The sequence below is a fragment of the Muscardinus avellanarius genome (genome assembly GCF_963383645.1).
Source record: "Muscardinus avellanarius genome assembly, chromosome: 3".
Lineage (NCBI taxonomy): Eukaryota > Metazoa > Chordata > Mammalia > Rodentia > Gliridae > Muscardinus > Muscardinus avellanarius.
The window spans coordinates 27897424-27912904 of NC_137788.1; the positions used below are offsets into that span (position 1 = coordinate 27897424).

Here is a 15481-nt window from a genome sequence, read left to right on the forward strand (position 1 = left end):
CAATGAAGGTTTTTGTTCAGCAGAGTGTATTGATGGGTGGAAGGCAATGGGGCGTGGTCTGGAGATGACACAAGGGCTCTTAGGAGGGGCCATGGCCTTCCTGGAGGTGAGAATGAATGAGACTGGGGGCGGGGGAGGACCCTAACAAACAACCTGCAGGCCACACAGTCCACCCTGAAATTGTGGGCTCAGGAAGAGACTCACTGCAGAGGCTGGACCGGCTGTCCTTGGGAGGGGTGGTAGACCCAATGAGTCTTCGCTGAGGCAGGGTGGACATTGGGAGGCACTGGCTGGGAGCATGACGAGTGGTGGGAAGAAGCCAGGCATGGTGAAACAGGCCTGCAATCCCAGTACTTGGGAGGCAGAGACAGGGGGATCACAGGTTGACAGTCTCAGCAACTTAGTGAGCTCTCAGCAACCTAGTATGACTCTGTTTCTAAAAAAAAAAAAAAAAAATGAGCCTGGAGGTGTAGTGCCAAGGTAGAATGCCCCTGGGTTCAAGCCCCAGGGCCACACACACATACACACAGAGAGATACATACATTCACACACATGGCCAAGATTGGAGGTCTGCAGAGAAGGGGGGGAAGCAGGAAGGGGAGTCTGAGAAATGAAGAGACACTGGAGAGGGAGGGGCAGTCATCTGGCAGGAATGGAGCCCCCAGAGGGTGGGAAGGCAGGACAGCAGAGTCAGCACAGTGATGCCGGGGGGGGGGGGGGTGTGCTGGTCTTTGTCTCCAAAGGCGATGACTTTTCATTAAAAAAACAAAACAAGCCATGCATCTTCTCGTGCCTAGCACTGTCTAAGGTACTGGTGTGAATAAGACAGAAAAAGTATATGCTGGGGGTGAGGGGACATAGAAAATATGAGATAAGCAAAGGTGCAATGTCAGGAGCTGGGGATAAAGGATGGGAGAACCAAGGGAGGACTCTTATGCCAAGATCTAAATGAGATGAGAGAGTGGACCACGCATATATATGGGGGATAAGCAGGAAGACTTGAAAGCACAGAGGCTCCCAGATGGGTGCATGTGGCTGGATTACAAGGAGGGATGGGGAGAGTGGGTGGAACTGAAATCAGAGATGCAGCCAGGGACGGGTAGATAGGGCCTGGTAGGCCTGGGAAGAGTTTTCTTTTAAGAACAATGGGGCCAGGCATGGTGGCACATGTCTATAATTCTAGTACTCAGGAGGCTGAGATAGGAGGATTGTCGGTTTGAGGCCAGCATCAATAACTTAGCGAGACCCTCAGCATGTTAGTGAGACCCTGTTTCAAAATAAAAAATAAAACAGGGCTGGAGGTATAGCTCAGAGGTTGAACACACCTGAGTTCAGCCTCTAATATCAAAACAAAAAATAAAAACAAATAGTGGGACGCCAGGAAGGCCTTGAAATTGGCAAGGAAATATTCTAATTTTCTATATAAAATGGACTATGGGGATAAGAAATAATGCAAGATGGGCAGGTCAGAAGCCCTAAATACTGTCTCTCTCTTTTTTTTTTTAAAGCACTTGTCTAGCCGGCTGTGGTGGCGCACGCTTGTAATCCCCGCGCTTGAGAGGCGGAGACAGGAGGATCACGCAGGTTCAAAGCCAGCCTCGCTGGCTTAAGAGAACCTGTTTCCAAAAAAAAAAAAAATATATATATATATATATATATATATATATATATATATATATATATGTATGTCTGGGAGTGTAGCCCAGAGGTAGAAGGGTTCCATTCCCAGTACCACCAAAAAAAAAAAAAAAAAAAAAAAAAAGCACTTCTCTAGCAGGTGTGAAGCTCTGGTTCAGTCCCCAGCATTGCAAGGGAAAGGGACAAATTAAAAGACCTGCGACTTTCATTTCCTTGGCAGAGTTGATAGAACTTGATGGTCCCACGTGGAATGTGGAAAAAGAGGAATGTAGATTCCTAGGTTTTGGACTTGTATAAATGGATGCATGGCGATGCCAGAATGCCAGTGTCAACACCACTAGAGCAAGGATCTGCTTACCAAGAGTTTGGTCCTGCCTGGTGCAGTGATGCAGGCCTGAATCCCAGTACTTGGGGGACTGAGATGGGAGGATGGAAGGCTGGAGGCCAGCCTTAGGGAGCAAGTAGGGAGGCAGGCAAGTAGGGAGACTCTCACAGTAGTGAGACTGTGTTACAAAACAAAAAGTAAAATAGGGTTGGAGGTATAACTTGGAACACTCCTAGGTTCAATCCCAAGCAACTCCCAATCCCCCCACAAAGGAAGAGTTTGTTTCCTAGCTGGGCACGGTGGTGCATGCCTAGATCCCAGCTGTTAGGGAGGTTGAGGTAGGAGGATCTCAAGTTCTAGAGTAGCCTGGCCAACATAGGTAAGACTCTGTCACAAAATAAGATAAAAAGACAAGAGAAAAGGTCGGGTTACAGCTCATTGGAAAAGCACTTGTCTAGCATGTGTGAGTATCTGGGTTCAAACTCCAGTACTGCCAGAAGAAAAAAAAAAAGTTTGTTCTTGGACATGTGAACTTGGAGATGTTTGTTAGATGTTTGTTAGAGTGGAACTGTTGATGGGCAGGTAGATGGAGGAGTCTAGAGCTCAGAGGAAAGTCTGGGAGTCATTAGCATATAGATGGGATGGGATGAGATTGCCAGGAGTATGTGTACATAGAGAAGAGACCCAGGGACTGAGCCCTGGGGCATCCAGTAGGTGGGAAGACGGGGAGATTCTGGGGACCCACAGAGGCTCTAGGAAGGAGCCTCTAGTGCTGTGGGGGAAACAGCAGGAGAACCAGGCAGAGTACCTGCCAGAAGCCAGTGTAGGACATGTTTCCTGGAGAAAAGCTGGAAGGATAAATAACTGCCAGAGGGAACATAGAAGCAGGAGGCACAGGGGTGCTGTTGGGGTAACCAGTATTGCCCCGAGGAATAAGATCTAGGTGAGGCTACACCAGGAAGAATACATGGGCCCACATGGAGAGTTTGGTCTGGGAGACAGAAAGGGGAGAAAGCAAGAGATGAACGTGTGTGGAGTGGGGGACAAAGGAGCAAGGGGCTTCCACGTTCTCAAAGGAGTTGGAGGAGACCCCTGCCTGGCCTCTGTCCAGTCAGTTTGCATACCTCCATCAGTGTGAGGTAATCCTATAATTATCTTCCATGCAATAATAAATTTGAGTATTAAAAGGGACCCAAGTAATAAGGACACCAGAAACAGCACTGTAGAGGTTGTCCCAGGCAAGCCAGGGCACACGTTCATCACACCGGAGAAGCTCTCCTTCCTCCTGGCCCTCTAGTGCACATATTGGAGGGACCCGGCCTTTGACAGTTGATCTGATCTGAAGCTCTGAACTTGGGGGACCTAGATGCATGGGTGTGGTGATGCGGAGACAAGTCAGGGGCCATTTGTTTACTCATAACTGTTATGGGTTATGACATTATTGTATAAATCAGAGTGGAATCCAAGGTCTCCCTAAAATAATATCACTTCTAATTATTTATATTCTGATGTGATTTTTGAAAGAGAGAAAAAGAGATGTGGTTACTACTAGTATTTGTTGTTTAGCAGGCACCTACTTCATGCCAGGTTCGGGGCTGGGCACTGAGTGACCAGCCCTGGTGCTGATCCTGTTCTGATGGAACTTATTTTAGTGAGAAGGGATGAAACAAAACCCAAAGCCTAGCTGGGCCACGGATGCTCCCAGAGAGTGACAGATCTATTTCCCAGTGGAGGCCCTGCAAATTAATGCAGGAGTCTGTTTCCGTTGCTTCTCCCGCCGCCCCACCACCCCTCCACTTGTATTGTTGCATCAGTTCATGGGAGGGCGCCTTGAATGTGGATCTCTTTTGTAATATGCATCTGCCCAGCTGAAAAGTGGTTGAGAATCCCTAGATTAGACTAAAGCTAGCCATTTGCTCTGCGGCAATTTGTCGTGAGCTCTGTTCCCATTCATTCAAAGTCTCCTAGCAGATGAGTGAAGAAATTGCAATCAGACCCCAGAAGTATGAATAAATCACTCTGTCTGGAGAGGCCAGGGCAGGCTTCTCAGAGGAGACAGCTTTGAACCCTCTTTTGCAGTGTGGGTAGGAGCGTGCCAGGAGAAAAAGCAGAGGCAGGTGCATTTCTGCTCCAAGAAGGTGAGGCTCAAGTCCTCTGAGCTCCTCCTTCCTGGCACTCGATGATGTCTTAAGGCTCCTCAGATGCAAAGAGATGGAGCCTCCTGGTTTAGCCAGGTGCTGGTGAGAGAGGAAGTCGCCTGGGGTTGTGTGGACTCTCAGCTCTAATACAGGACTTGCTCCCTGTGCTCTCGGGTGTCCTGGACTCTCCTGAAAACACAGCTTGTCCTCTTAGGCAGGTGGAGCGGTCCTAGGCATACAGGTAAGGTGCTCAGATCCAGGGAGATTTCCAGCTCTGTGGTTCTGGCATGGAATGTGTCGGCCCCATAGAAACAATCCTCACCGGCTCCCAGGGGCTTCCTGGTCCAAGTTAGTGGCAGAAGAAGCTCTTTATTGTCCTCTAATTATGTCGTTTTAATATTTTATTTCCCCAGAGCCAAAGTTTTTTCTTATTATGCGAAAGCTTTCAGCCTCCAAGTCTGTCATGGTCTTCATAGTCTTTGACAGTCACAGAATTAATATATTCTGCTCCCCCCCCCATCTCTATAATAACATCAGAATGCTCACCATGGCACCCCTCCTTCCTCTCTTCCAGGTTCAGCTCGACGTCTGGTGGGGCCCTGGTGAACAGCCCCTATTTTTCCTCCAGTGGGAATGGCATAAATTTTTAGACTTCCTTCTCTTTTCCTTCCTCCCCCTCAGCCCTTGGATCGGGGCTATGGGCTCTGGAATTCTGGTTTCTGCAGCAGCTTGGTATGAAGTTTGGAAAGCCAAGATTCCGACCAGGTCACAGACAGAAAACAGCAAGACCGGATCCATCTGCTGACCAGCACTGACAGATGCGGCCCCGTCACGCACAGCGCAGACCGCAGGCACACCCTCCTTTTCACACTTACTTGCTCTGCCACACGTGTACCTGAGTTACTTAGTTAACACGAGTCATTTCTTTTGTTGTTATTTTTGTTGTTGTTGTTGTTGTTGATAAACTAGAAGTAAGGTACTTAATTTCAGAAAGTTTGTATTTTATGATAAAATATGAGCTGCTTGCAATGGCGTGTGCCTATTTATTTCTTGGTGGTGATCTGTGTAATCTTTACCCCTTGTCTTCCCCATAAGATTCAATATTTCCTCAGGACCTGGAAGAAGACCCTGGGCTGGAGTCTTCCAAGTGCTGCTGTCTAAATGTGGGACCTTGGGCCTCGGGAGCTTGAGGGCTTATTTCTTTCCCACTCTGAGATATTCACTCCCCAACACACTGATTCATGCCTCTCGAGAATGGGCATCATGAAAGGAACGTGCCTCCTCTGCTCTATCCTAAGTGGAGGTTTTACAGAAAATCTCTCTTGAACACAGGATGGGAACATGTGACCTGGAAAACAATGTCAAAATGAGTCTTAAGTGACCAATGACGTCTGATGGGTGTACATCAGGGCCAACCTATTCTCGATGCTGCACCCGATGGCACTGTCCTTGAATTTGTCTTACCCAACTCTTATCAGTGACTTGAGGGGCAGCATTGAGAGCATGCAGTCACATTAATGGAGGACAGGAATCTGGGAAGAAGAAACTGTATGAATTAGTGATAGCTTTTGCCCTTTCGCTCTCCTCGCCTACACCCAGGGCAGGCATCACTAATCAGTGGCTGCATTTGATTCCCCTGAGCATGGGCAGAATCATTCTTCCTGTGGTGCTCCAGGCAGCCATCACTGACCAGAGTTGGTCTGTAAAATGAAACCCAGGGGCTATGCTTTAACAAACACTAACAAGACAAAATTAAAGAGAGGCTAATGCAAGGAAATTACTCTTTAGTCTAAGAAAAATGAACTAGGCACAACCGTGTTAGTTACCTGGAAGCTGAGCCTCAGAGTGAGATCCAGGTCTATGAATCATTAGAAGCCCTAGTCCTGATAGCAACAAGAGGCTGGCGGACTGGAAGACATCATGTCTTAGAGTGGGCTTAAGCTGGTACCCAAAATTTCCTTCCTTCCTTCCTTCCTTCCTTCCTTCCTTCCTTCCTTCCTTTTTTTTCTGTGGTTCAGGGGATTGAACCCAGGGGCATTTTACCTATGAGCTCTACCCCTATCCCTATTTAATTTTCATTTTGAAACAGGGTCTCACTACATTCCTAGGGGCCTTGCTAAGTTTCTGAGACTGGCCTTGAAACTGCTATCCTCCTGTCTCAGACCCCCAAGTACCAGGATTATATAGTTCTGCACACCCAGCCCACAGCAGTGTTTCTCCTACCCTCACGGAATGACTCCATTGCCCTCACTGGCCTTTCCTTCTGGATTCTTGGGTATAAATTTCTCTCCCAAGTTTCATTAGGACTAATGTCTTTTCCTTTTCCCCATAGTCTAAATTTGGGGTTTCCTATGGGTCCTTCAGCCTGTACTTTAAGTATTTCTTGTTTCTTTTTGATATCCTTGATTAACAGTATCCCACTAAGGGTGTCTTCAAATTATCCGTCCAGGTATTAATCCAAGTTTGACTACAGTTTACCACCCTTGCTTGACTTCAGCAAGTTGGGAGGCAGGAGAGAGTAAGAACCTGGATTTGTCCTCGGCCAGATCTGGTTTCTTAGTCCCTTCCCAACTTTGACCTTGGCAGAGAACTTAACCTCTCTGAAGTCCAGTTCTATTAATGGCAATGGTAAGAGTCATGAGGATTAAAAGATAATACAGACTCCCTGTAGTCTCAATGTCTACTCAATGTAGACTTGTGGTTTGAAGACAGTAGAGGAAGCCAGGAATGGTGACGCATGGCTGTAATTCCAATAGTAGAGAGGCTGAGAGAGGAGGATCATGAGTTCATGGCCAGAATGCGGTGACTTAACAAGAGCCTGTTTTTTTTGTTTTTTAATTTAGTACAGCCACTATGGATGTCAGTGTGGAGATTCCTCAGAAAACTAGGAATAGATCCACCATCTGCTCCAGCTATACCACTCCTGGGTATCTTTCCAAAGGGACTGAAATCAGAGCATTACAGTAATACATACATATCCATGTTTATAGGAGCATAATTCATAATAGCCAAATTATGGAACCAACACAGGTATATCAACAGATGAATGGATTACAAAATTATGGGATATATGTACAATGGAATTCTACTCAGCATAAATAAGAACAAAATTATGTTATTTTCAGGAAAATAGATGGACCTGGAGAATATTATGTGAGGTTAGCCAGTCATAGAAAGTGAAGGGTCATGTGTTTTCTCTCATAGACGGAAGCCGGGGAGTCATTGGGATGCCAGAGGAACTGTAGGTAATGGAGGAGAAACCCCAGTGGAGCGAGGGAGGAGGTCTGCGGGAGTGTGAGGGGGAGACGGAGAAATAATGAAGGAAACACGTCCACTGGCATTATGTACATATGTGAGAATACCAATGCATAACTCAATTTTTTTTGTGTGGGTCTGGGGATGGAACCCAGGGGCATTCGACCTCCAAGCTTCAACCCCTGCCCTATTTTTATTTTTTATTTTTATTTTGAAACAGGGTCTAAGTTGTGGAGGGCCTCACTAAGTAGCTGAGGCTGTCCGCAAATGGTGATCTCCGGTTTCAGTTTCCTGAATGCTGGGATTACCACCATGCGCCACCACGCCTGGCCTAACTTAATATTTTATATAGAGAAGGGGGAGGTAGAGAGGGAGCCAAGGGAAAGCCCACCAAGTGCTATGTGTACGTATGTCACTCTCACTATGATTTACATTATTATGTGAGACTATAATACAGCAATAGAAGTGTAAAAATAAAAAAGAGCTGGGGGTGTAGCTCAGAGGGAAAGGGGCTCTGGGGTCAGTCCCCATTCATACACACACGCGCATGCTTTGTTTCTGTTCCTCTTCTTTTGAAACTCACTCCCAAATATCAGGAAAACCTATACAAATTCTAACCTCACTGAACCAGGAGAAGTCAGCAATTTGTCCCATATCCAAAGGCAGAAATTAAGTGGAAGGATGGTAAGTGAGAAGATCATGTTGAAGTGTTTGCCAAGGAGACATCAACGAGGAGCAAGGCATGGTTCCCTGCACAGCCCTGAAAGTCCCAGGAGATGAAGCTTCCAGGTGCTGGCCAGCATGAGAGTTGAGCCTGGAGACAAGGGGTTGGTGGAATAAGTAGCTCCTATCCTGCCCCAACAGAGTCAAGGGCCACAGACAGGTCTATAGGAGACAGACATTTTTTTGGAGGGGAGGTGACTTAGGACCATGTGTTAGGATTATGGAGATGAGGGATCCAGGTGGAAAAAGGCGATCCAGTGAAATATGCATACACAGCCAGATAGCAGCAGCTAGGTTCTCGCCAAGAAGCAGGAGTCTGGAGGGTCCCCTGGACCCTGAATTGCCCTAATCATCCTTGAAGGTAACTGTGGCTGTAACCTATAATCCATGCCCTTTGTCGTGGGTTGTTTGTTTTCTTCCACCTGTGGAAGTAAAAAGCAAACAGGAAACACAAAGAATTTTGGATAAATGTGGAGATAGACCAGTAGAATAGTGGAGAGGAATTGGGGGAGTGAGGGGGGGAGGGGGAAAGGGAGGGATGAGGAAGAAAGAGTTCAAGTATAAATGGCAATGTAGGAAGGTACTGCTAGTTTCACCAGCAGGTATGGTGAGGAAGAACAGGACATTGGGATGGGATGTGGAGGGAAGTACAACCAAAGCTGTGCATGCGTGTGTGTTTGTATCACACTGAACCTCACTGTGCTGTACAACTGCAACACACAAATAAACATTTCAAAAAACCCAAAGAGCTTCCAATCAACTCTCAGGATGTGATACTTAGTAGGAAGTTTCCAAGAAGAAAGAAATACATCAAAGCAAGCAAAGGCGAAAGGGAACTAAGGAGAGAGAGAGAGAGAGAGAGAGAGAGAGAGAGAGAGAGAGAGAGAGAGAGAGAGAGAGATACACAATATAGGAGATAAGAGAAAACCGTGTTTTAAAAATAAGGGCAATATCTGCATGTGTATTTTTTGAAAAATAAAAACAAGAAAGTGTTTTTGGAAATTAAAACAGTGATAAGTGGTTTGATTTATTTAGTGAAAGGGGTGGAAGTTACATCAGCGAAATCTCATGAAAAGAATGAAAAATGACATGGGACACATTATAGGAGATAAGAGGAATGAAAAAAAGCAAGGGTAAGTCCAAAAGACCCAATATCTGGCTAACAGAAGTCTAGGCTTCAGAGTAAAAATAGAGAAGGGCAGATAGGTTACAAAAAATAGAAGCGTGAAAACTTCCCAGATGGGATGGTCCAACCCAGGGCTTAGCAAAATGAATGAAAAAGACCTCTATCAAGGCATATCTTTATGGAATTTCAGATCTGAGAATACTATGGATAAAGACAAAATGCTAAAATCTTCAGAAAGACCTTGAACATACAAATGCTCAAGAATCAGACTGGCATCAGATTTCTCAACAGTAACACCGGAACCTACAAGATCCTGGGACAAAGAGGTTGAAACTTTGAGTGGAAATGATATTCAAACCCCTAGAATTATAACCACAAACTCTTAACAGAAGAGAAGGTAGAATGAAGATGTGTTCAGATATGCAAAGAAAAATTGCCTCCTTGAAGTTTTGACAGAAGCTAGGAAAGGGTATGCTCCAGTAAGACAGGGGGCTAAAGCAAGAAAGGAGCCGTGGACTCCAGGAAAGCACATCCAGTTCTGGAGGGAAAGTCAGGTGATTCCCGGGGTGAGGAAGAAGAAAGGACTTAGTTTAGGAATCAAGAAACAGAGCAGCCTGGGTGAGCTGGTACAGATTGGAGCAGGAAGTGAGCGACTTCCAGAAAGGAGTGTGTTGGTGCAGGGCTGGAGGACAGAAAAAACGGTAGGTTACTCAGAGTTGAGTCTGTAAAATTGTATTGAGAATTGTTCTATAGCAGCTGGTGAGGTGGGAAGATTTAACTATAAATTTATAAAAAATGACACAAGTGTTACTAACTCAGCAGTGAACAATATTTACGTGGTCATAGTCATACAAGGCTCAAATGTAGATATAAGTGAGAATGGGGGGATAACTATGGTGGGGAGATGGGAGCAGAAAGAAGAGTGGGAAAAGGGCAAAGTCCTTGTCTGTCAAAAGAGGAAGTAACATCTAGAATGGAACATTAAAGAAACAGTGGAGTTCACAGAATCATTTCGAAATCTGGAGTCAAACACCAGAATAAAATCTCTCTTGTATTCCAATTACTTCCTATCCAGCACATATTACAGAAAATATATGACCCTACACTCTCTGTGATTGGCTAGTCTCGCTCAACATAATGTTTTCCAGGTCCTTCCATTTTCTTGCAATTGACATAATTTTATTTTTGTTTATTATGAAGTAGAATTCCACTGTGTATTTCCCATAGTTTTGTAATCCATTCATCTGTTGATGGATACCTAGATTAGCTTTAGGGAGACGATATAAGGGTAGGAGAGGAGGAAGACTGGGTTTCATTAATGAAAATACTACCATAGACTATGTGTATACGCGTGACTGTATACCAATGTCAATCTGGTACTCTGTATTGGGAAGGAGGGAAATGGGGACGGGAGAAACCAAGTTTCGTGTACATGTATGTCATTGCCAATCCATAATGATTTACATTATGATGGGAGACTATAATGCACCAATAAAAACACACCAAAAAAGAAAAAGAAAAAAAGGAAAAGAAAAAGGGCTTGGGTTGTAGCTCAGTGGTAGCGTGCTTCTGGGTTCGATCTTCAGTACCAAATAAATAAATGATTAAACAAATGAATTAAAAGAACACCAGAATACAGGGGTAGGATGGTGAGAGATTTGCCCATGAGATGCAGGATGGGTTTGGCGGGGGAAGGGGAGGGAGAGTGGCACAAGGATTGATACCTTTTTTTGTGAGCCTTTTACCATTTTTAAACCATGTGCATGTATTACTTTAAAAAATAAGTATATACATTAAAGAGAGAGATTTGCATGTGGAATGTCATCTAGTATGTTTGGCGCACGGTAGGGTAGGTGTCAAAATGCTTGCTGAATGGTGCTGCGTTCCCTTCTGACACAGCTGGAGGCCAGAGCTGCCCAAGCCCTTGTCCCAGGCTGTGTGAGAATCAGACTCTTTAGAGCCATTATAGCCTCAAGAAGTTCTTAGGAACATTTTAGGAAGTTCTTGAGAGGAAACTTAGCTAAGGGAGGGCCCGGCACCAATGCCCAATGTGTTTTCAACATGTTGCCCTCCCCAACCCTGATCATCTCTCAGGGGATCCCAGAAATGGTTGGGAGTACTGTGAAGAGGCACCCTGAGTGCTTTTCCTAGTTCAGGATGGTAAATTCTGAGGGGGGATCACAAACTCCAAGCCCCTCTCTGCTTTCCTTCAAAACAATCCCATCCCCACCTCCTTCATTCAAGCATGTACATATTTCTGTAAACTTACTTTATGAGGTCCAGTGGTGGGAAAGACAGACACGGAATTTCTAAGCATGGTCATTAAAATAATAATTACTACAAAAGTTGATGATCTTATCAAGGGCACAGACTGGGCACTAAGAGAACATGTGTCAGGCACGCCTAGCTCAGTTCAGAGGGTCCGACAAGTGATGTCTGCTCTCCTAACATCCTGGGTCCCTGCATCTAACTCTTTTATAATCTGTTTCAAGTCATAACCCCCACAGCCTCCCTCTCTGGGACAACCCCATTTGAAAATCTTAAATCTAGCAACAAAGCCGGGCAGAGTGATCCGTGCCCATAATCCCAGGACTTGAGAGACTGAGACAGGAGGATCACAAGTTAGAGGCCAGCCTTAGCAATTTAGTGATGTCCCCCAGTAACTGAGTGAGATCTTGTTTAAAAATTAAAAATGACTAGGGGTGTAGCTCAGAGGTAGAACGTACCGTGGGTTCAATTCCTAGTACAAAACAAAAACAAAATTCAAAAACTAGTGGTAATTAGTGATAACCCATGTTTGGCTTAAGTAACAAAGTTAAGGATTAGTGTATTTCTGTGGGTTCAAGAAATTCTTTATAAAATAATCACAGCTACTAATTATTGAGCACTTTCAAGGGAACAGGCACTGTGCTATATACATCACCTTTATTATCTAATGTTCATAATAACTCTGTGAGATATATATTTATTGCATATGCAAAAATTAAGGTTCAGAGTGACTAAGTTATTTACAGTATTTGGCAAGTGACTAAAACTCAACAGTCTCACCCACTTTTTCTCCTGTCTCCCTGCTGCTAGCAGCAAGCCTAAGTGAACAAATGTTTTTAGAACCTACATCATATGATTAATGGCTTTATTTTCAGACAATTAAGATTTCTGTAGCCTGGCATGGTGGCGCACACCTGTAATCCCAGTACTAGGGAGGCAGAGACAGGCGGATTACAAGTTCAAAGGCAGCCTCAGCAATATATTGAGACTCTCAGCAACCTAATAAGACCCTATTTCAAAGCAAAAAAACAAAACAAAACAAAAAAAAAAAAAAAACAGAAAGGGCTGGGGTTAAAGCTCAGAAGTAGAATATCCCTGGGCTCAATCCCTAGTACCATGCACAAAGAAAAAAGATGCCTGTCATTTTCCAATATTAAGCCACTGTCATAAGAAGTGGAGGGCAGAAACTGAGGACCGCAGGGAAGTGGTGTGGGACCCTTCTGTAGGGAGTGCTGGTGGGGTGCTGCCTGGAGCAAGGGCGTCTAAGCCTTCAAATCATCCTCCAAAGTCCCTTTGGGAGAGCAATCTCACTCTGTGTCATTTGTTCCTTGGACTGACATGGCTTGCCAGTTGGTGTCAAATTTGCATCGCACAATCTCTCCTTTGTAACTGAACCACACTTTCAAACTGACGCCTGACCGACTAGAATTTGCAGCTCCCTTCTGGCCAAATGGGATAGCGGCAGAAGTGCCCTGTGTGATTTCTGGAGGGACAAGATATATCATGAGCCAGCAGAGCAATAAGACCGAAGGGGCTGGGCCTCTTAGAACCTCTCTGACAGCAGGGTTGCCAGACAAGCCCCGGAGCCCATTCCTGGGCTTTGTTTCCATGAGAGGCAAGTGAACTCCTATTAGAAACCAGAGTTATTTTGACCCTCTTTTATTCAGTCAATCCTAATCCTAACTGATGTGGTCAAAAGTGAAGGAATGTTAAGTTTTCCAAAAGTCTTTCTTCTTCCCACTACTAGATGTGCCTGAGATGAGGTACCACCAAAACAGCCATCCCTCCCTCCCTCCGTCCATCCCTCCTCCCACCTGTCCGTTCTTCTATTTGCTCCTTCAGTTACTTAGCAGACATCTATTGACCACCTCCCTTGCACCAGGCTGATGTGAGGTGCTGAGTTGCACAGATGGGCAATCATATTTTCTGCCCTCACAGAGCTAACTGGCTGAAAGAAGAACGGCTTTAACAAGGAGCAAACCACACTGCCCAGGCATTACCAAAGTAAGAAATAGAATTTTGGCTTACTGGGGTCAGTCTCATAAATGAAACATATTTATGGTTTGCTTCACTTTACAAAGGAAGAAACAGTCCTAGAGAAGGCAAAGGTGGCCTGTCTATATTTTGTAGGATTGCATCTTTCTTTCGAATGAATGGGGCCAAGCTCCCACTATCAGTCAGGGCCAAGGCAGGAGCCAGAAGTGACTTTGGTTATTTTAGCAGAAAGAATTTAATATAAATAATGGTTAACTTTGTATTAAAAAATTGAAACGGCATAAAAAGAATCCCAATGGTAACCCAAAGTAGCAACTGCAAGAAGCAGCTATCACTCAAAGGGAAGCAGGTAGAATTATTAACACTGAGAAGGCAGCCAGGTGTGGTGGCTGCCTATAATTCCAGTACTTGGGAGGCTGAGACCGGAGGGTCACAGGTTAGAGGCCAGTCTCAGCAACTTAGAGAGATCGTCAGCGACTTGAGACCCTGTTTCAAAATAAAAAATAAAAAAGGTCTGTAGGTATAACTCAGAGGTAGAATGTTTCTGTGTTCAATCCCCAGTAGCAAATCAAACTAAACCAAACCAAACCAAAAGCCATAAAGGCTGGAGGTGGAGCCTTGGGGAGCTGGAAATCAAACATCTGGATCTGGGAAACAGGGCTATTTGCCTGGTTCCTGTATCTGGGCTCAGGGGAGGACCCTGTAGGGAAGGGACCCATATCTGTGAGAAAATGGCAGTAGCCTACTGGTACTAGTTTCAATGGAGACACATGAGGCTGGTTTTGCAAGTGTTTGGAAAATGGCAAACTGGTTGTAACATTGGGAGAAAAACTGTCGATGCTGAGCAGAATAGGACCCAATCAGGAATAAACAACCTTCTTGACCCTCTAGCTTTCGTTCTCCTTGTAGGGCCCCTTATTGGCAGAGCCTACCAGAGGACCAGCAGGCAAACAGAGATGGTTTATAGTTTCACAATCATTAGGAGTGGGTTTGGATCCAAGTAACAGGCCTAGTAACTGGAACGCCCACTGTTATGCACTGAATGTTTGAATCCTCCCCCAATTCACAGGTGTGAATTCCTAACCCCAGTGTGATGGTTTTTGGAGGTGGGGCCTAGTTATCTTTAGGAGATAATTAGTGTTGGATGAGGTCTTGAAAGTGGGAATTAGTGTCTTTATAAGACAGACATACAAAACGGGACACAGTGGCACACTCCTGTAATATCAGTACTTGAGAGGCTGAGACAGAAGGATCACAGGTTCAAGGACAGCCTCAGCAATTTAAGCTGGCCCTTGGTGACTTAACAAGACCCTAAAATAGGGCTGGAAGTGTAGCTCACAGGTAGAGCGTCCCTGGGTTTGATCTCTAGTACCACATATACACACAAACCCAAACAAACCCAAACAACATTCACAAACCCAAACAACAACAATTCCAGAAGATTTTCCCAAAGAGGTCACAAGACCAGAGTGAAATGGCGACCACCTACGAGCTCGGAGAAGAGGTCTCAGAAAGGAACCTACTTGCTGGCAACTTGACCTTGGTCTTCTCAGCCTTCAAAACTGTGAGCGATAAAGTTCTGTTGTTTAAACCACCAAGTCTATAGTATTTTGTCTTGGCAGTCGGGAAGAGAAAGACAACTGATATTGACCTTGACATGGAGACTTCTCATGGTTGCTGAACTGCTCTGAAGTTGTCAAATATGGAAGTGACCATCTTCTGGGATTCACCTCAACCAGCTCTCTATCGCCTCCAGCCTCAAAGAAGTGTAGGTAGGGTTTCTGAGGCGATTAAAATCTTAGCACGAGACATTTTTACACGATGTTTCCCCAAATCTTCATTCTTCAGAAATTACCTGTTGTCCTTCAAGAATCACCCCAGCAGGCAGAGGGATTGGGCGAGGGATGATCTGAAACTATTAATCAACAGACAAGTCTTCTTCTTGCTGCATCATAAAGTCTTAAGGCTGAGCTTCAGCAGTTTATTAAATTACCAGAATGCCAAGAAAAATAG

At 45.0% G+C, this 15481-nt stretch overlaps 1 protein-coding gene across 1 annotated transcript in view; it reads left to right on the forward strand.

The window, feature by feature from the left end:
• The window catches only part of LOC308260824 (uncharacterized protein C1orf94), a gene marked incomplete at both ends in the record, with an annotated part of 41315 nt that extends 36564 nt beyond the window's left edge, over positions 1–4751 (forward strand). Inside the window, one exon of the mRNA XM_080692372.1 lies at positions 4676–4751. Coding sequence (XP_080548498.1) covers positions 4676–4751 — 76 coding nt within the window. The remainder of the gene's footprint in view (positions 1–4675) is intronic.
• Positions 4752–15481: the final 10730 nt, after the last annotated feature.